Here is a 25,471-nt window from a genome sequence, read left to right as displayed (position 1 = left end):
AGACATGCACATTTTATCACAGAAACTAATGTAATTGATAGAGAAAATGCGTGCAGTGCTTCACTGCTGTCTGTTTTTATCTGCATGGGGAAAACACATTCAAGTGTGCACTAGATAGCCGATTGAATAACATTGCTTCTCAGTTTACCTGTGCAGAAAGCGATGTGGGGGAGGAGGCACCATCCAAAGTTTCGCAGGGGGGCCAATTGATTTCTAGTTACGCCCCTGTCTTGCTTGTTGGAGGTTTCAAAGGCATTTTATTGACAAGGTGTGCAAATATCACCTAGGAGAGAGGTCAGGAGAAAAAGGAAATTGCATATGGGCCCTTGTAAATAAAATTATTTTTAAAACACCAGCAAGCGAGAAAATACTCAAAATCATTTTGATGGTACCCGTATATTCCGGCGTATAAGACGACTTGGCGTATAAGACGACCTCCCAAATGTTACAGTTAAAATTTAGAGTTTGATATATACTCGCCATACACATCAAATAAAAATGTGGGAAAAAATCATGTACTGGTGCTATGTATGAACAGATACTGGTGCTGTACTGTATGTGGTACCCAGTATATAACAGTATATAGGCGATTGACTGGTTAGATTGGTCAACTCTCCCTCTCCCGAAGTGGATTGGTCAGCTCTCCTTGTCTACCTGTTTATCAGAGTGGTATGGAAGAACAGATTGCGTTGTACCCATAAAACACCCCTTTTTCACCTGTCCAGCCCGCCCTTGTATACTATTTGCCTCCTTCTCTGCCTCTCGGATCTCGCACATGTACGTCTGCACCTCTTCACTGCAGTCCTTAGCAGCGAGATCTGAGAGGCATTAACAGGATAGGGAGTATCACCCGGCATCAGTGACATCCGGTGTATAAGACGACCCCTGACTTTTCAGAAGATTTTCAAAGGTTAAAAAGTAGTCTTATACGCCAGAATATACTGTACTTTTTTTATCTACTTTTTGGTACTTTTCAATTGCTAAGTAATGAAATGTTATTTTGAAAAGGGGTTGAAAAATTATCTTCTAGGAGAAAGCTCAGGAGAAAAAGTTAATTGCATATGGGCCAAGGATTCTGCTCTTTGAGTGGTTAATATTGAATGAGCAGATATTATTTAAAGAATAAACAACACAATAATTGTGGGGGGAAAAAATGCTTCTTGTTTTCTAAAGGTGGCCACACACCATATCTTTTTCAATTCCAGAATTGCAATCAATTTTTCCGATGAGTGTAATTTTTGAAAACATCTGAACAATGTATCTCACCTGTGTGTTTTATTTTGTTTTCCCCAATTATGACAAAAATTGTTAAAACTCTGAAAAAAATAGCTTGGGTCTATAAATCAAAAAATGTACAATCTATCCTACACCATTCAATTTTCTTTTAAATTAATCTGAATGTTTTGCCACTTCCGATCAACGGATAGAAAGAAAAAACGTTCTCACTGACAGCAAATAAAAAATTTCATGTTTTCTGTATGACCGTTTTATCCAAAAAAGGGTATTATTTTTATTGTATTATGTGTGGCCACCTTAACCCAAAATAGACATTGATATTCCTGGTAGAGGTGCATTTGAGTTTGTAAACATGAGATGCACCTCCAAAAACGGACTGCTTCCCTCGCAGCAATTTCCATAATATAAAGTAACTTTAAATCATTATTATGATTGATTTTTAAAGCGCCAAATTAAGAAACAAACACAGGGTACAAAATAATACAGACAATGATATACGCCAATATAGAAAAATACAGAGTTGGTACAAAATAAAGAATCGGTACAAAATACAGAATTGACAATTACAGTGACGAAAGTAACATGAATAAAATGTGTAACAAATTCCAAGACACAAAGAGTGAGAGAGCCCTGCCCTTGCGAGTTTACAACAAGACCTTCATACCAATTTGAAGGCTCAAGCCCAAAGATCTTACATTTCGTTCAGAAATTGGATAACTGTCAACCTTCCTGTCTATGTAAAGGTTCATCATATGAACCTCGTATGCCTATAGAAGTGCTGCCTGTCAATCGCAGTTGACCTTTTACAGAGAAATTAGGGACCAGCTGCATTGAGTTTCATTGACCAATCACTATTGTAACCCCCACAGTGGGAGGTCTTCTGCTGCTCCCTCCCCTCCCTCTTCCATACACAACACACGCTATGGGCCAAACCAAGCATAGGTGTCTGATCAGTGGCCTTGGGTCAAAGAGAATCATGATAGCTGGAATATGCTTTATGTGTCCAGCTACTGTTTACTGCCCATAATGACATTTACTATGAAAGATAAAATGGACCAGTAAGTAAATCAACTTGTTGTTGTCTCCCAAAATACCAAATATTGGTTTTGGGTGGACCGACCCATCTACCGTAATTAGACTAGATCTAATTTTAGTCATATTCACTCTCTGCCTTCAATTTAAGCCTGCAAAACTCAAGAAAGCCCAAGTAAACAAACTAATATTCCATGGATAAGAGAACTATGTAAATATGTAGTGGCAATGGTAGCACCATATGAGCATCTGCTAACTACTGTGCTGGTTTTAGTCATCATTAATTATATCAATACTATTACAGCTCTCACTGAGAGGGGATGTTGTTATGTACATTATGTGAATGTGAATAAGACAGACAAACAAATAATATATAGATAGATAAATAGGTAGGTAGACAGATAAAGATGAAAAACAGCATAAAAAGTGGAACGCCAAAGTTTGAGCCTACTGTGTAAGTGACATTAGCAATATAAAGTCAGCAGGCTGAGAGTCATAATAACAGGGAGCTGGCAGGACTGCATTGTGTCCAGTCTCTCGGATAGGGATTACAAGAGGTGATTGCAGACAACCAGCTCTGGGTGCCCAGTCTGGACTGCCTGTTGCTGAGCTTGCAGTTTGCTTTATAGACACAGGCAGGGCACCACTGTTGGTGTTCCTACTCACTCTACAAAAACACAAGACTATGATGGCTGTGAACAGGTGGGTGTTTATGTTCCATATGACTATGTAACTCTTGTGACATGAAGAACAACACAACTGTTCTTTATAGTACCTAACCTCCTAACGAGGCTTGGATTCATTGCCTGAAGCAGAATATCTGCTACACAGGATTACTCAGTACCAGTGAGAGTCATTTCTGCTATCCAAACGTGTCTTCTCACTGACTATAGAACTAAAACCCGCAGGACCTTCAAATTACAGCATAGCTACATGTAGGAACCATAGCATTTGTTTGTAACACATGATTGCTCTTATGAGAACCTAAAATGTTGTCAATATAAGAGATGTAGATTAGAGGACATTCTGGTAAATATTATAGTCAGATGAAGCTTACAAAATGTTTTACTTACTTTAGGATGACTAAAATGTACTATGTTGATTAAAAAAAGGGAAAAAAAGCAACAACATAAATCTAAAGCAATATTAATACTATTGTTATTGCAAGACATTTTTTCATGTAATCATCACTGTATAAATTATCCAACCTCTCGGAAATCTAAAGAAAACTTGGTTAGATAATATCCTGTGCTTAAAGCTGTAATGTGTGCTACAAGTGGCACAAGAAGAAAGTTTATTTTTATTCTTTATTTAATTTAATTTTTTTTTATGTGAGTAATGTTTTCGCTTAAGCACTTCCAGTGGTCCATAATGGCTTTGCTTTTTATAAATAAAGGGTAATAATAATTATGGTGATATTATTATTATTATTATAATCATCAACAGTTATCATTTTACAGTAACAAGATTTATAACTTCTAGTTTTCAAGGGCTGGTTTTCTTATTATCTATACCTCCAGACAGGAGCATATAAGTAATACCTGCCTATGGAAATAATTTCTTCTGCCGCTGTGTGACGAGTAACATTGTTTTTAGTGGTCCCTGACCCTGAAGACCTGTTTGGAATCACTTCATCATTGTTTGTTTTTCTGTTTTTATTTTTTTATGATCACTGGGATCTATGAGACTCAAGGTGGCCACTAACATTACAATTTGCTGAGCGATCGTTTACCAACGATTCTTCATTTGAATGATCAGAAATTGTTCGGGACCACTAATGAACAAAACTCTGCCAAACAATTCGATCAGATTAATACAACTGATCCAAAAATCAGATCAATTTCATTAATCTTATTGGATTGGTTAGGAGATTTTTCTGCATTAGTGGTCCTGAATGATCATTTCCGATCATTCATATGAAGAATCATTCGTAAAAGATCGTTTGGAAAATTGAATAATTAGCGGCCAACTTCAGGCCCATATGCAATTCTCCTGAGTTTTCTCCAAGGAGATAATTTTTCATCTTTTCTTTAAAATAACTTTTCAGCAATTTGTAATTAAAAAAATACCAAAAAGTAGGTGAAAAAGTACTATCAAAATAGATTTGAGTATTTTCTTGCTTGCTGGTGGTTTAAAGGGCATCGTATTTACAAGTTTGAAAATATCACCTGGGAGATAACTCAGGAGAAAAAGTGACTTGCATACTGTATAGGCCTTGGGCCCTTATTCAAGTCCCCTTTTCTCCTAGTTGATATTTTCACGCCTTAATAAAAAATTGCCTTTTAAGCCATCAATGAGCAAGAAAATACAAAAATGTACACTTTTCACCTACTTATTGGTACTTTTTTCAGTTGCAGAGTGCTGAAAAGTTGTATTAAACAGAGGATGGAAAATGATCTCCTAGGAGAAGAAACAAATAAGGTTTTACAGGTGTGAAAACAAGTAAAATATGTTCTTGCTCCAGGCAGCCCAGGTACTGTCAATCCTGGTAGCCCAGGTACTGTCCCCTCCCTGCAGGAATAGCTGCTATTCCTGCAGGAAAGGGACAGTACCTGGGCTACCTGGATTGAAAAGTAATGCAACAAATAGTAAAAATTCCAGACTATAACATCAATGCAACTTGGGCTTACTGTGAGATTTGGAAGTTCACAGTTGTCTGCAAATTGAGACAGAAAATGTTGTTAGAATTGTCATGAGCAAGGAGTGCACAGCACATTTACCAGTACTCTTTGCAGGTAGCTCATGTTCCGCAATTAGCGCGACCCACGTTACCTAGGAAACGCACACTTTGCCAGGGTACTGTGTGCTCTCTCTAAGCAATTTCAATGACATTTAAGGGAACATACCTCACTGTAATTTTAATTTTAAAAATTATGATTGCTGCATTCTGGGCTGCTCTCTTTAATTTAATGTACTTTTACTTTTAAATGCAAACTCCAAAAGTTCTACTATCTTCAAAGATAAGTTATAGGAAAAACTGTGTGAATTCATATTTAGTTTATTGACATTGATATAAGTAGTGGAATTTTGTCAGGGTTGCTCTATCAATACTCATTAGCTCAGAGAGGACATAATGACATCTCTAAAAGCCTTGTTGCTACAGTGGGTTGCAAAAGTATTCGGCCCCCTTGAAGTTTTCCACATTTTGTCACATTACTGCCACTGCAAACATGCATCAATTTTATTAGAATTCCATGTGAAAGACCAACACAAAGTGGTGTACATGTGAGAAGTGGATCAAAAATCATACATCATTCCAAACATTTTTTACAAATAAATAACTGCAAAGTGGGGTGTGCATAATTATTCGTCCCCCTGAGTCAATACTTCGTAGAACCACCTTTTGCTGCAATTACAGCTGCCAGTCTTTTAGGGTATGTCTCTACCAGCTTTGCACATCTAGAGACTGAAATCCTTGCCCATTCTTCTTTGCAAAACAGCTCCAGCTCAGGCAGATTAGATGGACAGCGTTTGTGAACAGCAGTTTTCAGATCTTGCCACAGATTCTCGATTGGATTTAGATCTGGACTTTGACTGGGCCATTCTAACACATAAATATGTTTTGTTTTAAACCATTCCATTGTTGCCCTGGCTTTATGTTTAGGGTCATTGTCTTGCTGGAAGGTGAACCTCCGCCCCAGTCTCAAGTCTTTTGCAGTCTCCAAGAGGCTTTCTTCCAAGTTTGCCCTGTATTTGGCTCCATCCATCTTCCCATCAACTCTGACCAGCTTCCCTGTCCCTGCTGAAGAGATGCACCCCCCGAGCATGATGCTGCCACCACCATATTTGACAGTGGGGATGGTGTGTTCAGAGTGATGTGCAGTGTTAGTTTTCTGCCACACATAGCGTTTTTCATTTTGGCCAAAAAGTTCCATTTTGGTCTCATCTGACCAGAGCACCTTCTTCCACATGTTTGCTGTGTCCCCCACGTGGCTTGTGGCAAACTGCAAACTGGACTTCTTATGCTTTTCTGTTAACAATGCCTTTCTTCTTGCCACTCTTCCATTAAGGCCAACTTTGTACAGTGCATGACTAATAGTTGTCCTATGGACAGAGTCTCCCACCTAAGCTGTAGATCTCTGCAGCTCGTCCATAGTCACCATGGGCCTTTTGACTGCATTTCTGATCAGCGCTCTCCTTGTTCGGCCTGTGAGTTTAGGTGGATGGCCTTGTCTTGGTAGGTTTACAGTTGTGCCATACTCCTTCCATTTCTGAATGATCGCTTGAACAGTGCTCCGTGGGATGTTCAAGGCTTTAGAAATCTTTTTGTAGCCTAAGCCTGCTTTAAATTTCTCAATAACTTGATCCCTGACCTGTCTTGTGTGTTCTTTGGACTTCACGGTGTTGTTGCTTCCAATATTCTCTTAGACAACCTTTGAGGCCCTCACAGAGCAGCTGTATTTGTACTTAAATGAGATTACACACAGGTGCACTCTGTTTAGTCATTAGCACTCATCAGGCAATGTCTATAGGCAACTGACTGCACCTAGATCAAAGGGGGACGAATAATTATGCACACACCACTTTGCAGTTATTTATTTGTAAAACATGTTTGGAATCATGTATGATTTTCGTTCCACTTCTCATGTGTACACCACTTTGTGTTGGTCTTTCATGTGGAATTCCAATAAAATTGATTCATGTTTGTGGCAGTAATATGACAAAATGTGGAAAACTTCAAGGGGGTTGAATACTTTTGCAACCCACTGTACCCACATGCTAAGTGGGAACATGAGGGTTATTGGCAAGCTAATGACGGCTGCATAGCTTTGCAGTGCATCAAGTGGTAGGCGGCTAGTGGTGAGGGCATTCCTATCAATATCCTAATATACAGAGTTGCAAGGTGTTAATCCAGGTAAACTACGGATATAGGGAGATATCAATTGTTTACCTGATCTACAAAAAATGTAATAGCGTGTGGCCACCTCTTCACGATCTCATAAATGATCACTTTTTTTGCAGACATTAAAAAACCATTCATTTAAGAAATAATGTTAATGCTTCTTCCAAGGTACAATCTTTCTATAGATCCTTTTTAGTAAAAATGTGAAAGATTTATTTTACAGAGATACCAGTGGTTTGATAAACCTGGATCTCCTACTGGTAGCATTATTTCAGATAAAAACAACTATGATCAATCTCTATGATCCTGTGTGTGGCCATTTCCTGCCACATCCTGGTATGTAGGAGAAAACCCCAGCCAACACAAGGAGAATTTACATAATGCATGCGGACAGTGTCCTAGTCCAGATTTGCAATGGGGACCCTAGCATTGCAAAGCAAGAGAATCCGCTACACCACCATTTGGATATATGGGAGCCATTAGGCCTAAATAATAAGCTTGACGTGAGATGGTATTGGTGAGACGTTGCTCGTTGTTCGTTTCCAGCTATGTAACTTATTAAACATGAGTACACCCCTTATTGATTGAAATAGAGGCATGCCATTATGTATGTAATGGTTTCCACATTTGCCAAAGGGTACATCACAAAATCTTGTACCCAGTTATAAGTTGTAATTGGCTGATGTCATGTTATTACTAAATTTCTAATAAAAAGGAGTATATCAAAGAAAGTTGAGCTCCTACCTGTTTTTAACTTTACATTCCATGCATTAACCACTGGAAGTGTAGTCTAGTCACTTATAGTGATGAACTTACCGTAATCTTCTAATTTCAATTACACTAAATTTCACGTACATTTTCACAATTATGATTTGGAAATTGAGTGGTTTTGTGTAATCCATTCATAATTTGGCGTAATTTCATGACAACTTTAGTGGTAAATAGCAAAGCCCCCATATATGTTATATTTACCAAAATTGCTCTGTATGTTAAGAGGAATAGTGGCAACATGTCAAAATAATTTTTCAAAAAAACCTTGACGTTTTTGAGAAAATCGATTATAAAATGCAAAAAAAAAATGTTTTTAAAACTCCGAAAATTTCAGTTTAAAAATCTATTTTTTGCGTATTTAAAATCAATTGTCTCAAAAACTACAAGGTCTTTTTGAAAAAAAAAATTTTTGTCTTGTTCACTGAATTCTCATTCACATACATAGAAATGTTGGTTAAGACAGCCTGTTAAAATCACTTGTGCAGCCAGAAAACATTCAACCTCCAGTGTGAAGTGTACCCTACTGATTGAAGTGAAGTTCAGTGATAAGTCTAGTTTAACTGTCGCAAATTACATAATTGAGTCCTAAAAAGCCTACCTTGAAAAGTCCCTGATAAGTATGGTTTGCTTATCTTATTTCAGTGGCAGCCCTGATCTGTGTCACTGAGTCTGGAATAATTTTATGGTCAAACAATGCAGCAGTCTATTTTTGGAGTGTCTCATGGCTCTAGTGGCAGAGCAGGTGTTACTCTCAGGAAACCCAACTGAGCATAGTTCTAGGGAAATCTGCTGTTTCTCCAGCCCAAAGCTTCCTGTGGGACTCAGGCCAGGGAAATGCATACTTGGCATATTTGAGAGACATATGCTGATTATTTTTGGCAGCCTTATCTTGTGAACAGTGATAAGGAATTGTTCTAAATTTCTTTCCCTACCAGCAGAATGCATAGAGGGCATGCAAGAGGCGCTAAAATAAACAGACCAATGAAGCAACACAGACAGAAGTTGTTGCAGGATTAACACATGAATTACTTTTTAAAGAAGGCCTGAAGTGTTTCCAAAATAATTAAACTGATGGTAAAGCTGGTTATGGGCTGGTTATTATAGCCAAACCAAAAGTGGCATAGCAATAGGGGACGCAGAGGTAACGACAGCACCTGGGCCCTCCTTCAATTGCCGTATTTGCTCTTCTTTGGTTCTATGCTGGTAATGATGACTTCTACAGTATATGTGCTTTGCATGGTAGTAATATTAGCAAACTGTTCTCCTTCTCCTGTTTACAACTATCTGTCTTTGCAGCTGTTGTTTTTGGCAGATTTTATTGCTGCATATCAATTGCTTTAGAGGGGTCCAATGTAAAAGTTGCAATGGGGACCCTAGCTATTTAGTTATGCCACTGCAAACTACTAGTATTTTTTTCTTAGCTGTTTTTCAGGTTCACTGTGAAGCCCAGTTGTGGCACACACCATATGAATGTATTTTATTCAGGCCAGTTTTACATCTATTTTTCGTGTTGTGCTGGGGATGCAATGCTCCTGCCGCATCCCACCGCAACGCAAAAAATGAAAAACACATGACCCTGCGGCAGAGTGCGTCAACAGGGTCATATGCATAGCGCCGCCCCCCACTCAGTGACGTATTTCCTGCCCAGCAGGAAATACGTCACTGGGCTTCACAACGCTCCACACATGTGAGCCATGATGCACTGCACCCTGTCGTTCGCACATAGTGCGTCACTTATAGACTTCCATTACCCCAAACACTATGCTTTAAGCCCGATGCTTGCCGTAAGGTGCTGTTGCCCTTTCGTCGGCTCGGATACTTCTGGCCACAAGGGACTGCAATAAGTGCAATAAGTGTGAAAGTCTACATAGACTTTCATTGCTTTTGTGGCCCCTTGCGGCAAAAAATAAAATGCCACACTGGTTTAGCCTGCTAGTGTAAAAGGGACCTCAAACATACACTTGTTCCATTAAAACACTTTAATGTTTACCTTTTTTTTTTTTTTTTTTTCTACAAAAACAAAAATGACCTGGTGCTGCAGAAGATCACAGATGTCCAACTTTTGCTGGCAACTGTCCAGGGCCCTCCTCAGCTCATTTTCATCCTTACACCTGTGCGATTGTAGGGACAAAAAGTTAGATACTCACCTCAGTAGAGGCAATCCTCTGGATCCTCCAGAGGCATCCTCCATCTTCCTCCACCTCTCAGTTCCAACCCTGGGACCCTCCAAGTTTGGGACAGCTCTCTCACACTTTGCAGGTGCAGGACACTACATATTTCAAGTGTATGTTTGAGGTCCCTTTTACACTAGCAGGTTAAACCAGTGTGGCATTTTATTTTTTGCTGCAAGGGGCCACAAAAGCAATGAAAGTAGCTATGAAGTAGCATAGAGCAGCTGCTCGGGCTCGTCAGAAAACACCAAGCCAGTTCAGCTCTGTCACTGTGCAGACGCGAGCCCTCTGCGTCTGCGCAGTGTGGCCAAGCTCCGCCTACACTAACAATCAGAACTATGCATGCAAAAAAAAAAAAATAACACCAGAAGACTCACAATAGCAGAGGAGAGGATCTGACTGCGATCCCTCTGAAGCAAAACATTCCCAGTAGGGATGGCAATGCTTAGGAGAACAAATGTAAAAACAAATGATCAGTATAATCAGGTAATAGATTTGTAAGGGCTCTTTCACACCAGAGCCCACTTCTGGCGTTTTAACGCAAAGTCTATACTTTGCGTTAACCAAGGTAAAAGGAAAGTCCATAGACTTTCTTTTTACCTTTCACACCCGACGCTGCGTTTCGATACGTTGCGGTACGACGCATGCCGGCGCATTTTATCATCGGGAATCGCCATTTCCCCTTCGGGGTAATTAACTACTACCGCCGCTACTCAGCGTCGCACCGGAGTTTCCCGACGACACTCCGCAACGCGTGCAGGAGCCGTTCTCCTGCACGCTTTTGGTGTGTAACGGGCCTAAGGTTCTGATTTGCTGTGATAACTTCCTGGTTTAACGCATGATCATAACCAGCAAATCGGAGCCTTTCAAATCTATCAGCTGATCAAATTGATCACATGCTTCTACATGAGTTCTCCTAAGCATTGCCATCCCTAGTTCCCAGTGACAGTAACAAGCCATGTTAGAGATAGGACACAAGGACAAAAGAATGAAATGACTATATTTGTATGTAGAGTAATGCACATTCATCCCTGACCAGTAGGAGCACCAGAGATGACAGACATGGATGTCATATTTTCTTCCCTAAGCATCTGTCATATCTACCCTGTGTTTACAGGAGGCTGGGCCTAACATATTACACATTGTGATATATTTACTCCACTGGGCTGTGGTGACATTTTGGACAGACAAGCACAGATGAGAGCACACAGAAAGCATGTAAGATCTTGTATGTACAAGCCATTAGCTAGCAGCATGCATTTAGCATTAAATGCTGTGTTTAGCGTCTGAAAAAATACAGTTTTACTCTAAACCCAGATAACAGGTGTAACAAGAAGTCTTAATGTCACTCTAACAGATAAGACATCAGTGCATCCCAGAAGAGTGACGTCACAGAAGCTTTCGGCAAAGAGAAGCAGATCTATCCCCTCCGTGAGGGAATTATCATAACATTTTTCTGACAAAGAGATCCGTTGCTGCCTTTAAAGGATACCAGTTGGGTTTTCTGGACAGTAAAGAAATACATAATCAGTAAGTCTTTTCCAATTTTGGGCTTTAAAAAAAAAATAGAGGCAAGGGAAAAGTTCAGACTTACTTACCTGGGGCATCTTCTAGTCCCCCTGCAGTATATTAGGTCCCTCGCTGTGTTTCGAATCGACTCCCGTGCACTTCTGCCCCCTCCGAAAGATCCACCTAATGCATGCGTGTGGTAAAACAGGAAATGTGGGCGCCCGCAATCTGCTAGCTAGAGTTTGATGTGACGGTCACCATACGCACCCATATAAACAGCAGTAGCTGGAGCCGCCCGAAATGCAAAATGCAGGGGGGTTGGGGGTGTTAAGGTTAGGCATCTGTGGGGGGAGTTTACGGTTAAGCATCGGAGAGGGGTGGTTAGGGTTAGGCATCAGTAGAAGAATCATTGCCAATATTTTTCTATCATAATTGCCCTGCAAAAAGAGTAACATTTCTGTGCGCCCTTTTTGCATGTTCCCGCATGTTCTGTCCCATCCATATGCCTCCTCAGTCACATTCCCATGGCCAGGAACATTCTGCGCATGCACAGCTTAAATATTTGTGAACTGCACAAGTGCAGAATGTTCCCAGCCGCAGGAGCGTGATCGAGGAGGCATGCAGATAGGACTGCACATGTGCAGTAACTGTGACCAGAGTTATGGTAGGGGATATTTCGGTCGGGGAAGTGGCACACTGGAGGGGATCCGGAGTACAGTAAGGGAACTGAAATGCTGCGGGAGGCTGAAAGAAGACCCAGGTAAGTAAAACCAAGCTGACTACTGCCATCTAAGATGTAATCCATTCCAATATAATAATACATGTTTCTGCTGTAACTAAATCCACTCTTAGTCAGCCTGGCTCTATTTGTTACATTGCCGAGGAGAGGGAAGCGTGTTATCTCCCCTCCCACATCCCTGCTACTCATTGATTGGCTGAAGGCAGTTCAGTGTGACAAGAGGGTGAGAAAGGAGAAGCTGCTGAAATATAATCTATGCTGTGCTCACATGTGTTTACAAAGCAAGCAATATACGACAGTGCAGTTTCTAGGAGAAAAAAAAAGAATAAGGGAGGAAATTACATCAGGATTGGCTTCAGTCAGAGGCATCAAAGATGGAAAAAGCCTGAAACAGTTTTCTCTTTATGTACTATATAAAATTAATTGAAATAAAAACACAAGACAAGATTAGCTGCATGCTTGTTTCTGGAGCGATTCAGACACTACTGCAGCCAAATAGATCAGCAGGACTGCCAGGCAACTGGTATTGTTTAAAAGGAAATAAATATGATGGCCTTCATATTCTTCTCACTAAAGTTGTCCTTTAAAGAACCATACATCTTTTCGTGATTGGTTAGCTGAACATTTTGAGTGATTTCATTTATTTTCTTTCAGGCGAAGAAGACAACAAGATAGGAAACAACTTTGCAGTGCAGGTTTTCACTGAACAGTGAAGGTATAATGAACTCCTCCTTTTATAAAATCTAACATATTAACATGGAGATCAGTATTCATTGTTGCTTTTACTGAACTGTAGATCATCTTACCTGCTCTACAGCTGGATCTTATCTTCTCCCCAAATGAGCAACTGCAGAGGTGTACACATTGCCTTACCAGAAGGCCGTTCACAATAAGGGACGCCTTCCTCTGGCCATTTGGTATACAAACAAACAAGATTACAAACACAATAGCTCATCAGTTTCTCTTTTATTCTCCACCTACTCTCTCTCTTCTGAGTTGATGCAAGAGTATGTAAACTTTGTATGAAAACATATGGACCTTTGCAGGAGCTGGGCGGGACATTTTTTGGCTTTGCCCTATGCCCAAATTTCCCAGCACCATTTTTGCCTGTAGCTTCAGCAGACTTCGGGGAAAATTAATGAATTGTGAGCGCAGGTGATTCTATAATGCTACCACGCGCTGATCCTTGCAGCAATAATAGAGAACCTTACATTGAAGGCTTTCTGTTTTGCACTGGAAGTACTTTTTAACTAGATTTGGATATAACAGTCATTTCAGAAAATATTTTGTGTTCAGGCAACTTGCTTTCTTATCCCTGTTAAAAATAACAATAACATGTTAATAAACACAGCATCGAGATAACTAATTGTACTTAGTATTCACAACGGTTAAAAGTTATTCCTAATCTGTAATATGCTTGTGTGAAATTATTGATTTCAACACTTGAAATGCTTAACTAAGAAAAAGGAAACATGTGGATCCTCTAGAGCAGGGGTGTCAAACTCAAATACAAAGTGGGCCGAAATTGTACACTGGGACCAAGTCACAGGCCAACCTCAATGTCTACTGGCCACCTTTCTCCCTTTTAAAATTCCCAGTTGTCTAATGGCCCACCATCCAACCCCTACATAGTTCCCTGATGTCTAGTGGTCCTCCCTCCCCTATACAGTTCCCTGGTGTCTAGAGGCCCCACTCTCCCTTATACAGTTCCCTAGTGTTAAGTGCTTTCCCCCTACCACCCCCATATGGCTTCCCTGGTGTTCTTGGGCTTCACCTCCAATATAGCTTCCCTAGTGATCTAGAATGGGCCAAACATAAAGAAAAGTGGGGAAGCCACTTGAGGGCCAAATTTAATGGCTCTGAGGGCCAGATTTGGCCTGCGGGCCGGAGTTTGACATGTATGCTCTAGACTCTAGAGGCTCCCCACACTGTCCTCTGGATCACCGCCATTGCCCGGGACTCTTCTGCATCATGGCATCGCTCCTCTTCATGCACAAGCATGGTAGTGCTGCACGCGTGCAAGCATGACCACACTTAAAGAGGAACTGTAACGCCAAAACGGCCCCTGGGGGGTACTCACCTCGGGTGGGGGAAGCCTCAGGATCCTAATGAGGCTTCCCACGCCGTCCTGCGTCCCTCGGGGGTCTCGCTGTAGCCCTCCGTGCAGTCCGGGCAGCGGTGACGTCATTATTTACCTTCCTGGCTCCTGCGCAGGCGCTCTGATGCCTCTCGGCGCCGAAGTAGGCGGAAATACCCGATCGCCGTCGGGTCTGCTCTACTGCGCAGGCGCAAGTTTCCGGCGCCTGCGCAGTAGAGCGGACCCGACGGAGATCGGGTATTTCCGTCTATTTCCGTGCCGAAAGTCGCCACAGCGCCCCCGCTGGAGCCAGCAAAGGTAAATATTGAACTGACAGTCGGCACAGTCGCCGGCTGTTCGGAGGGCTGCGGCGAGACCCCCGTGGGACAGAGGACGGCGTGGGAAGCCTCATTAGGATCCGGAGGCTTCCCCCACCCGAGGTGAGTACCCCCCAGGGGAGGTTTTTGTTGTTACAGAGTCTCTTTAAGCAGTAGCACAGAGCTCCTCATGCACAAGTGGCTCTGGCTTACTATGCAGACATGGTCATGCTCATGCAGGCACAGTATGGTAATGCTCGTACTTGAAGAGGAGCATGGTCACGAGCTTGAAATCCAACAGGCTCTCATCAGATTTATTTGGAGGGGGCTTGTGCTTGGCAACAGTGGACTGGAAGATGGCGTGGAAATCCTCTAGGATCCAGAGGCTTCCTCCTTCTTAGGTAAATGTTTGATTTGGTTTTTACCGGAGGTTTGTCTCAGGTACACTTCAAAGAGAAGATATCATAACTCCATTGCCTTGCCATCACTTGTGTATAATGGCTTGTCTGCATCTCCACTTTGTTGCACTGCTAGTGCTAACACTAAGCCTGTATCAGCCAGGTGTTACTTATTATGTATCTAGTCAAGACTAGATACGTAATAAGTAAGTACGGTAAGTATCACATATCTAGTCAAGATGCATATGCATCAAAATTCTGACTGAAAGTAGGTGACTCAGTACCGGCTGCTGCACTTCTGAACCTTTGGCCAAGTTGGGATAAGAAGGCAGCAGAAAGAGAAAGCACTTTTGGACTGTATCATCATAGTTAGTGTAGTGTTAGCTGGACCCATGGCTGGAGGTGCAGAGAAAAACCTGCAGATACACAGTATATACAACACTGCATCTGTAAACAATGGATCCAGCATTTTCACGAAAAAAAAAAATGTGTTTTTGTGAATTTTTACCATATTGCAAAAATACTCTGTATTTTTGCAAACATTTTCTCGAAATCAAAAATGCCATTTTCGATGCGAAAATTACTTTGGCGAAAATTCACAAGCAACACTGCTTCCTGTATCTCCACATAGGAAGGGAACAAATAATGTTATGTATTTGCTCTATTGATAACAACTAGTACTCTAGTTTAGATAAAGTAATAATTCAACATGTATTTGTCCTTCTAATAGTAATATCAGCTTTGTTTAGTAAACAATATTTATATTGGAAAGAAAGAAGCAAAAATGTGTTAACCATTGTATTTCTTATTTCCAGAGATGGCAGACAACATCACCAAGGGACCTCAAGAAAAGAGACTTGATGCTGACCTACCTTTACCACCTCCACCTGAGTCACTACAACACTCAGTAACTGGTGCACAAGACCAAAGCTTTATGCCTCCACCACCTCCAAAAGAATCATTTTCCAAATTCTATGAACAGCGGCAAGTAAACGAACTAAAAAGACTTTATCGTCACATGCATCCAGAGCTCAGAAAAAACTTAGAGCATGCTGTTACCACGGACATTAATGAACTGTTAAGCACAGATGAGCCTAACCAACAAGCTTCAATCAACTTAGATGCTGTGTTACCTGGAGAAGTGCAATCCATGCGCTGGATCTTTGAAAACTGGAACTTGGATACCATTGGAGAACATCAAGGTAGTCGGAAAGTGACTGAAGAGGAATCCGTACTTGGTGGAGATGTCAAAAATAGATCTTTGAGGTTTCAAAATGAAACACGTATAGATGGTAGCGACTCCTCTCCTTTAAGAGAAGGTCAAACAAAAGGTGACGTAAAAACAGCTTTGTGGCTTTTTGAAACCCAACCACTTGATTCATTGAATAAAATCTATCCTGAAGACACTGAAGTGCAAGAAGCTGTCCTAAAAGATCCAGTCGAAAAGGTAGATGTGAAGGGCACCAAAATGCTATTTGAGACACAATCTCTAGATGAAGTAGGCCGCTGCAACTCTGTAGAAGAAAACAGTATACTCCAGCTTAAGTCTGAAGTACAACAAACAAAGGGAGATGTAAGCAAAACCATTAAACTTTTCCAGACTGAGCCTTTGTGTGCCATAAGAGACAAAACTGGGAATATCCATGAAATAAAATCCATTTGTAGGGAAGAAACCCAAGACAACAATGTAAACACAGCAAGGTGGCTGTTTGAAACCCAGCCATTAGACACTATTAACAAAGACAAGTCTAAGGTTCAGCTTATCCGGGGAATTTCCTTGGAGGAAATAGCAAAAGGTGGTGTGAATGCAGCAAAGTGGATCTTTGAAACTCAGCCTCTGGACACAATAAAAGAACATATGGACGAAGGAGTGTTCCAGGCATCTATAGATACAATCCAAGGGACAGATTCCTCTAAGCAATACAATGTATTTGAGACACAATATTTGGACTCTATAAATGGCAACATTGAGAACCAATTTGCCTCCAAGGAAGAAATACTGCCTGGTGATGTGAAGTCCACACTTTGGATGTTTGAAACCCAGCCAATGGAAAGACTAAAAGGGAGCATGGAAGTTGGCCAATTGAAAAAGGTTGAACTATTAAATGAAGAAAAGGGAGATGTTAAACAAAGGAAACATGCTTTTGAGACGTGCTCCCTGGACAGACTATCAAACCAAGAAGGAGAGTTGAGAAAGCAGTTTGGAAAAGACACACAAGAAATTGTGAAAGGAGAAGTTAAGACATTTAAACATTTATTTGAAACATATCCTTTAGATAACATCAAAGCCTCCCAGAGTGTTCATGTTTCTGACCAGGAAAACATAAAAATAGGGAATGTGAAGGCTAATCAAGCATTATTTGAAAACACTCCGCTTTATGCTATTGAAGATAGTTTGGGCAACTATCATGAAGTCACATCTGTTAGTCGGGAGCAAGAAATAAGTGGTGATGTTAAAAATTACAAATGGATGTTTGAAACCAGGCCTCTGGATCAATTTAACGATGGTATCCAAAAAGTTGATATAATAAAAGGTATCACTAAGCAAGAAATTATGTCTGGTGATGTGGGCACAGCCAAATGGCTCTTTGAAACGCAACCTACTGATGTTTTTTCAAAAGATTCACAAGGTATTAGCCAGAAAGAGGTTTTACAAAAAGGGGATGTGAAGAAATGCAGATGGCTCTTTGAAACCCAGCCCATTGATATGTTATATGATAAATCAGAGAAGCCACAGAAGGAAGCTCTTGTTCAAGGTGATGTTAAATCTTATACTTGGATGTTTGAAACTCAACCACTGGATGCCATCAAAGACTCAGAAGAACGTTACATAAGAGTGAACAGTGTTTCCCATGGAGATTTAGGAGTCAGCGTTAAAACAACAAAACATTTGTTTGAAACAGAACCTTTAGAAAGTAATTTCTCTGCTAGAGAATTCCCCAAAATGATTAGGTATGCAAGCCGTGTTGAAATCCAGTCAGGTGAGGTTTCCAGAGTGAAGGAGATTTTTGAATCAAAACCAAACGAAAAAGTAAATCTATTGAAAGAAAATATTCCTGCAGAAGAAAATATACAGGCAGGCTCTGTAAATAAATTCACCTGGCTTTTTGAAAATTGCCCGATGGATTCATTAAAAGTCAACAAAGATGGTTTTCAAGAATTGTCACCTGATAGAGAAATCAAAGGAGGAGATGTGGGTGGAAAAAAATTTATCTTTGAAACCTATTCTTTAGATCAAATCCACCAGGAGTCTGATGAGCAGGAGATTATTAAAGTGCAAGAATCTCTCATGAAAGGAGACGTTAAATCATGCACCATGCTTTTCGAAAGTAAGCCACTGTATGCTATACAAGACAAAGGTGGTGAATACCATGAGGTGACATCAGTAAAGAAAGAGGAAATACAAAAAGGGGATGTGAGAGGTGCAAAGTGGCTTTTTGAAACCAAACCTCTTGATAGAATTAATAAAGATGAAGAAGTGTTCGTCATCAGAGCTGTTACACAAGAAGATATTGAGAAAGGCTGTGTCAAGTCTGCACGGTGGAGATTTGAGACAGAACCACTGGATGCCACCACTGATATTGCCAAATGTCCTGCTAGAACAGTTGATGATGTTCAAAAGGGAGATGTCCTTTCAAACAAGCAGCTTTTCGAAACTGAGCAAGTGAGCCAAAAAAAGTATGTCCGACTGGTTAGTGTCAGTGATGTGCAAAAAGGAAACGTTAGAACTTCTACATGGCTCTTTGAAAACCAACCCATAGATAGCTTGAAAGGAGAAGATCAAGAACATAAAGGGATAATTAAAGTGCAAAGAGAAGATAATCAAAAAGGAGATGTAAAGAGGAGCACTTGGTTATTTGAGTCTCAACCTCTAGACAGCCTAAAAGATACAGAAAGCCCAGCAGCTTTTCAAGCTACAGAAGATATTCCTCAAGCCAATGTAAAAAGCACTACATGGTTATTTGAAAGTACACCTCTCGACAAATTTGATAGCACACATTCAACTAGTATTGAGCAAAGAGAAATAACTGTGAAAGAAACCCTTGATGCATTCTTCTCTTGCAAAATTATTCAGAATAAAGGAATTGTTATAGAAAATATCCATGGTGGGAATGTAAAGATGACAAAATTTCAATCAACAGTACAGTGTAAAACAGATATCCAAAAGGAAGAAATTGTCGGAGGCAATCTACAGAGAATACTTTTACAATTACTCCACAGAACTGATATTGAACCATATGGTCTCTTGGTTGAAGAAAGTTGTAGTGGACATCTTCAAATGACTGGACTAAATCTGTTAGAAACAATCCAATCCAGAGAAGAAGACAAAGAATCCATCAGAGATGATGTAGCTAAAGCACTAAAAATATTATTAAATGAAGATACCACTAATAAGACTGGCATTATTATGGAAGAATCTGAAAGAGGCTCAGTGAAGATCATCATTTACTCTATTTCATCAACTTGCAAATTTCATTTGAATGAGGAGGTCATTGCAAAAGGTGATGTGAAATCCACTATTGGTTCTCTCCTTGCTTGTAGTCAAGAAAACAAAGCCAAAGTCTCAGTGACCCGTGATGAAATTGAAAAAGGAAATGTACAGTTATACACAAGCTGCATTGAAAAAGGCGATTTGAATTACTTAAAAAGCCTTCAAGCTGAGTCTGAAATAGATGCTCTTGCATTTTCTCCAAGTCAACCCATTTTTGAAGGTACTGTTGAATCTGAAAACCATAGTACTGGAAAACAAAGTGATAACCAAAGCATTGGAGGTCCAGAATGTGTATATATCACATCCACTCCTGTATTCCATCCTATACAGCCTACACAGCAGGTGCAATCTTGTGGAATGCTGGAAACTACTGGAACCACTGATGTTCAAAAAGCTACAAAGGGATGCAAAGTAGCAAAACAAGACATCATTCTAAGTGACACAAAAAGAAACGTAACCAATGTACAAGAAACCAAAGTCATCAAATGCACATCTGAACAAAAGAGCCAATGCACATCAGTCAAACAGTGTTGTGTCGGGGCTTCCCTCTCCAATGCAGAACAAAGTCCCTGCAACAGTAGTGATCTTCAAGCTGCTTTGTCAGATCTAAGGCAAGCCACAGCTGAAGCCAAAAGCATTCAGCAGCAAGTTCAGTGCAAGATTCAAAGAACCAACCAAGAAACCCAGCTTACCAAAAAAGATGCTCCACTGAATAATGTACAACCCATTCAAGCAACACTGTATCAAGAATGCACAGCCACAAAGCATACCACGAGTGCCAAGATTAAAGTTCAAGAAAAACAGACAACTTATTCAAGTGTCCAGAAATCTACAGCATCAACCAAAAAGGTCAGTGTTTCTCAGGAGGAGGAGGAGGAGAAGGAGGCTACACTGGTGGATAGTGAGCTCTCTAGATCAGGAAATATGAGTATTAAAGATGATGACAAGTCACCCAAACAAGAAAGAAAATATTTAAATCCCTTTTCTGATTATGACTATAAAACACAGTTAGAGAACGAGGGAAGTGAAGAAATTGTCAGAGGAGATGTAAAGGCAGCGATCAGAGCATTACAGAATGCTTCAGCAGAGCAGAGAGCAGTAGAAAAGGAGGAAGTTGTAAAAGGTAATTTAACATCTGCCCTTCAGTCCCTTCAAAAGTCTAATGTTAATATATCAAAGGGTGACTTTAAAGCTGCTATGATATACAGAAATGCAGGTCAGTCTTACGCTGCTAACAAACGAAAGTCTGAGGTTCAGCAGATTAAAAATGAAGGTCAGATTAAATCAGTGCAACCATCTGACAATGATTCTTATCCTTCTTCAGCTGCTGTGATTGGACAAGAAACGTGTCAAGCTTCCAATACAAGTAATGTTGAGGCAAGAAAAGATGACATCACAAAAGTGAATGATCCAGTTTTGACAATTCCTGCTCCCATTAACCAAAAGGCAAGTGAAAGCACAACTGATGTGACTGCAAACGCTGAAAATAAATCTCTGACAGCACCAAGGAAAAAACCTGTGCCACCACCAAAACCAAAACATCTTTTACCAGGTACACGTCCCCCTCCTCGTCGTAGACCTAAAGCTTTAGTCACCTCAACTCCAGCTTCTTCTCCTATGTCTACTATTTTGACAGATAATTCTTGCTCCACAATTTTAACAGATCCCGAAAGTATGTCAAATGAGGTTGACTCTTCTATTGTTGGCTCAACTGAGCTTGTTGATACATACCGTTGTATAAAGGAACATGAAGGGTCTGAAAAGCAAATGCTCTCTCAAGTTGCAGACATGACCAGTGTTGAAAGACTCACCAAAGATCAAGCATGCAAGGATGTCTGTAAATCCATACCAGACTCTCAAACCACAGAAAAACTATTAAATGAATGTAGTACTACTTCAGTCAATGATGTCAAGTTTTGTACCACAGAGCAGGGACAGTTAGAAAGCATTTCAGAAGATAACCCAAGTGGCTACAAAAGCATAAATAATCAAGAGAAAACAGTAGAAAACACAAGTGTCAATGAAACAGACTCAAAGAGTAGTTACAGTAACAGTGACAGCAAAGGTGTTGTTATGAGGGTAAAAAAGAGGAGAGAAACAGAAGATGAAAAGCGAAAAAGATTATCTATCCACATGGACGAAATTATGAAGGAAAATGTTAAAGCAGCAACAGACATTTTTGAAAACTTGAGAAAGCAAGATGAGCTTGAGATGATTTTGAAAAAAGTAGAAGAATTTGAAGACACCAGCACTGTAGATGTGAAATCCATGAAGGGTCTATTTGAAACTGTTCCAGATTGGGTTGCGAGCAGTAAAGAAACATCTCTCCCTACTCATAAGCAAAATGAAGGGCACAAAGATGAAAGTTTTGAATTGCCAAAGGATGATACAGAAAGTGTCTCATCGGTTGAACTTGCCTTTGAGGATCTTGAAAAAGCAAGTACTGAAATAAAGCATTTAAAAGAGCAGACATTAGCAAGACTGCTAGATATTGAGGAGACAATTAAGAAAGCACTTTATTCTGTTTCAAATTTAAAATCAGACTCTGATATCACAAGTCTTTCAAGTCTTTTCCGAGAATCTCTTGAAAGTTCCTCAACTACATCCAACAACATTCGAAAAATTAGCATTGTTTCAAGTAAGTCTAAACCAGACAAACTACCACAAATATATGAACAAAAATATCTTAATGCTTTCAATAATCAAGAAAGGGCAGAAAACAGAAAATCTGAGCTAGAGGTGACTGCTGTTCCAAGTCGTCTTTCTCCGACATCTCCATCTTTTATTACTATTGAATCTGCAGCCCGAAAGCCAACACATCAAAATGGAAGCTGTCCATCTTCATCATCTTCAATGAAAAATATCCAGGAATGCAAAGATCCCTTCAGTCAAAGCAGCACTTGCACTGATAATAGACAATGTTCTTCAGCTGACCTTCTACGTATTCCAGCAGTTCCTGAGCAAAATAATGAGTCAAACCTCACCTCACCGTCAAGTCCGAACACTCAACGTCAAAAAAGTGTCCTAGAGTTGAAAACTGGACTAGAAGGGCCAAAAGTAATTGGTACAACAATAGTGTCTGAAAAATATGAAGAATCTGATCAATATGGTAACAAAATTATAAGGTCCAAGACATCTACAACAGTAACAAAACAGTCAGACACCCAAAGTTCATCAACCTATGAGGTTGTATCATCTCATCCCCGATATGAGGTGACTTCCTCTCCTCTTCTTAGAAGACACGCAATGAGTGCAGCAGAAAACCCCAACAGCACAACAAACAATACAGGAGGAGTGGTGTTTGTTACTTTTGCAAATTCAAAACCAGCCAAATAATATTTTTTTAGTCCACCAAAACAATGTATTTTTATTGAGAATTTCTAAATATCAGTTTTTTCAGACTGTTCAGTCCATGTTACACTAGACATGAGGGGAATCTTATTTGCACGGTACTAAGTTCTTTTGCCATATTCCAATCTATAGCCAGATTAAAATTGGCTGAAAAAAAAAAACTAATCCCCAATGAATGTTTTGAAGCTTTACTATGAGTTATTTTACTGTCTACTTACTTAATTCTTTGACAGTAACCTCTAAGCTTCCAGGGAAATATTAAATGTCCTAGCTTCTAGCTAATAATAAAATTAATGTCTACACTAGTAAAGAGATATTTGAAAGAAAACCCTAAGGGCCCGTTCACACTGCACGCGTTTCCAGCCGCGTTTTGGAAACGCGTGCAGGTGGCCGATACGCACGACATCAGACATTGCATAGAGTGCACTGTCTGATGTTCACTCTGCATGCGTTCCGGACCTGTGCGGTCCGGGAACGCATGCTGCACGCAGATTTTGCTAAAACGCGTGGCTGTCCCATTCACTTTTAAGTGATGGGATCAGCCACGCAACGCACACAAACACGGATGGCCATGCGTTCGTACGCGTTGCGGTTTGCACGCGTTCTGCACGCATGGCCATCCGCATTTGTGATCTGAACGGGCCCTAAATTGCTGTAGGTTAGAGTCAGCTTTAGTTATCTAGTCCGTTATAAACCATCACCTGGAACTTATTAAAAAAATATGTTTGGGATAGTTTAGAGTGAAAAATCTGACTGCTATTTTTGTGTACACTTAAATACATATATCTATACACACTCCGAAAATTCCCAAATAATGTCTTAATTTAGACAATGTATTTGAAAGTCCACTACTCTACTATCTTTAAACATAAAATGTTATGGAAAATTAAAACTGTTCACTTATGTGGAACCATCTAATAATGTGTTATGTCACCTTTGTGCCTTAAAGCATTCAAGCTTTATGCAATACAAAAGTTTATAAATAAATATCCAGTAAAATATGTGTCTTGTTTTTTACATTTGCTTTCCAATATATGCATTTTCATTTTAAAAAAAGTTTTAGAGTATTTAAATATTGGGAAAATAATTTATTATTTATCATATCAGAAGTGATGTTTTTATAGAGTTTTATGCCAAAAAAAAGTTTCATATATAGAAAAATGAATCACCTTTGTATTTTTATTTTTTTTTCATTCAAATCTTTTGTATCTGTTATGTACTGTCTGTGATAAATTCTTTGTTTAACCTGCTGCGTAATAAACTTGTGAATGTGATCTTCTTCAATTATCTATTTTGTTATTTATAAATTAACTACAGGTTTTATAGAACTTTTATTTTGATCATATTGTTATAGGCTGTGCAGAAAATGCAGGACATTTCTAATAAACTCAGTCACATGGTTTTATTTATTTATTTTTTTGCACAAGGGACCATATGTAATTCACATTTTCTTCTGAGTTTTCTCCTGGGAGATAATTTTTAATTTAAAATAACTTTTTTAGCACTTTGCAATGGAAAAAGTACCAAAAAGAAGGTGAAAAAGTACTTTTAAAAATGTGTTTGCTTGCTGGTGGTTTAAAAGCCATTTTATTTCCAAGTTGTTAAAATATCACCTGGGAGAAAATGTAGGTAAAGAAGTGAACTGCATTTGGACCATGCTGTCATATTTGGTTCAACTCCCATGTCGCTCATGACCACCAGAAAAAGTAAATAAACTTATGAAATCAATATTCAAAAAATCAAAACTTTACAACTTTATATGTCAATGGCTCTTCTTCTAGCACAAATAAATGGTTTGCCCCTTAAATGTTAACTACCAAAGAAATTGTCCTTCTGTAAACCCCACATACCTATGGAGCTATTAGGCAGTAACATTAGAAGGCTTTTCAGAAGTCTCTTATCACAGCCTGTATGAAGGAAATGCCCTGTCTGTCAGGTCCCTGCTTCTAAAGTCTTCTAAAGTTGGCATCGAGGCCAGGACTGTACCATGTAGATAGGTGCCACTCTACTGTCCCTATTCACCGAGAAATGTTTCATGTTTGTTTCTGCCCTGCCCAAACACACTGCTTTCTCACAGATCATATGAGAACAGCTGAGAGATTTTTCAACTACAGAGAAAGGATATAAAGAGAAGGACCCTTGTGTTATTCCTGTTCTTGGATGCTTACACCCACCATTCAGAATGAGCTCTTCCTGGCTGTAATCTCTATTTACTTTAGAACTGCGTGAAGCAGAAAGTGACACAGGAACAGGGCTGCAGCTGATGAGTTATTTACACACTATGCTATATCTGCTTTCTGTTGTTCTAAATACATTTCGGTTACAGCATTACTGCCAGTAAGGACTGCTTCTGTATGCTGGATGTTCTGGATACAGTCTTCCATAGTAATGCCCACAGTGAAAACTGTTCTCAGAAAATGTCCTTTTTTTCACATTAAAAAATGAAAAGATGTAAAAAACCTTTGTATTGCTATTTGGTAGTAATTACTGGAAATATATGTGGCATTTAGAATTTTAGTTAACTTTGTTAGTTAG

At 39.7% G+C, this 25,471-nt stretch overlaps 1 protein-coding gene across 6 annotated transcripts in view; it reads left to right on the top strand.

Moving 5' to 3' along the window:
- The window catches only part of LOC137518293 (xin actin-binding repeat-containing protein 1-like), a 41,082-nt gene extending 16,867 nt beyond the window's left edge, over window positions 1-24,215 (top strand). The window contains exons 1-4 of one of the 6 annotated variants that reach the window (XM_068235950.1): window positions 2,855-2,970; window positions 11,411-11,583; window positions 12,956-13,016; window positions 15,909-24,215. In XM_068235950.1, the coding sequence (XP_068092051.1) occupies window positions 15,911-22,921 (7,011 nt within the window). In that variant the 5' untranslated portion in view covers window positions 2,855-2,970; window positions 11,411-11,583; window positions 12,956-13,016; window positions 15,909-15,910 and the 3' untranslated portion in view covers window positions 22,922-24,215. Of the gene's footprint in view, window positions 1-2,854; window positions 2,971-11,410; window positions 11,584-12,955; window positions 13,017-15,908 lie in introns of those variants that run through there. The other 5 variants (XM_068235949.1, XM_068235951.1, XM_068235952.1 and 2 more) reach the window with 5 other exon arrangements.
- The last annotated feature ends 1,256 nt before the right edge of the window (window positions 24,216-25,471 follow it).

The sequence above is a fragment of the Hyperolius riggenbachi genome, chromosome 5 (genome assembly GCF_040937935.1).
Source record: "Hyperolius riggenbachi isolate aHypRig1 chromosome 5, aHypRig1.pri, whole genome shotgun sequence".
NCBI classification, from domain to species: Eukaryota; Metazoa; Chordata; class Amphibia; order Anura; family Hyperoliidae; genus Hyperolius; species Hyperolius riggenbachi.
This window is presented reverse-complemented; position numbering and strand designations above follow the sequence as displayed.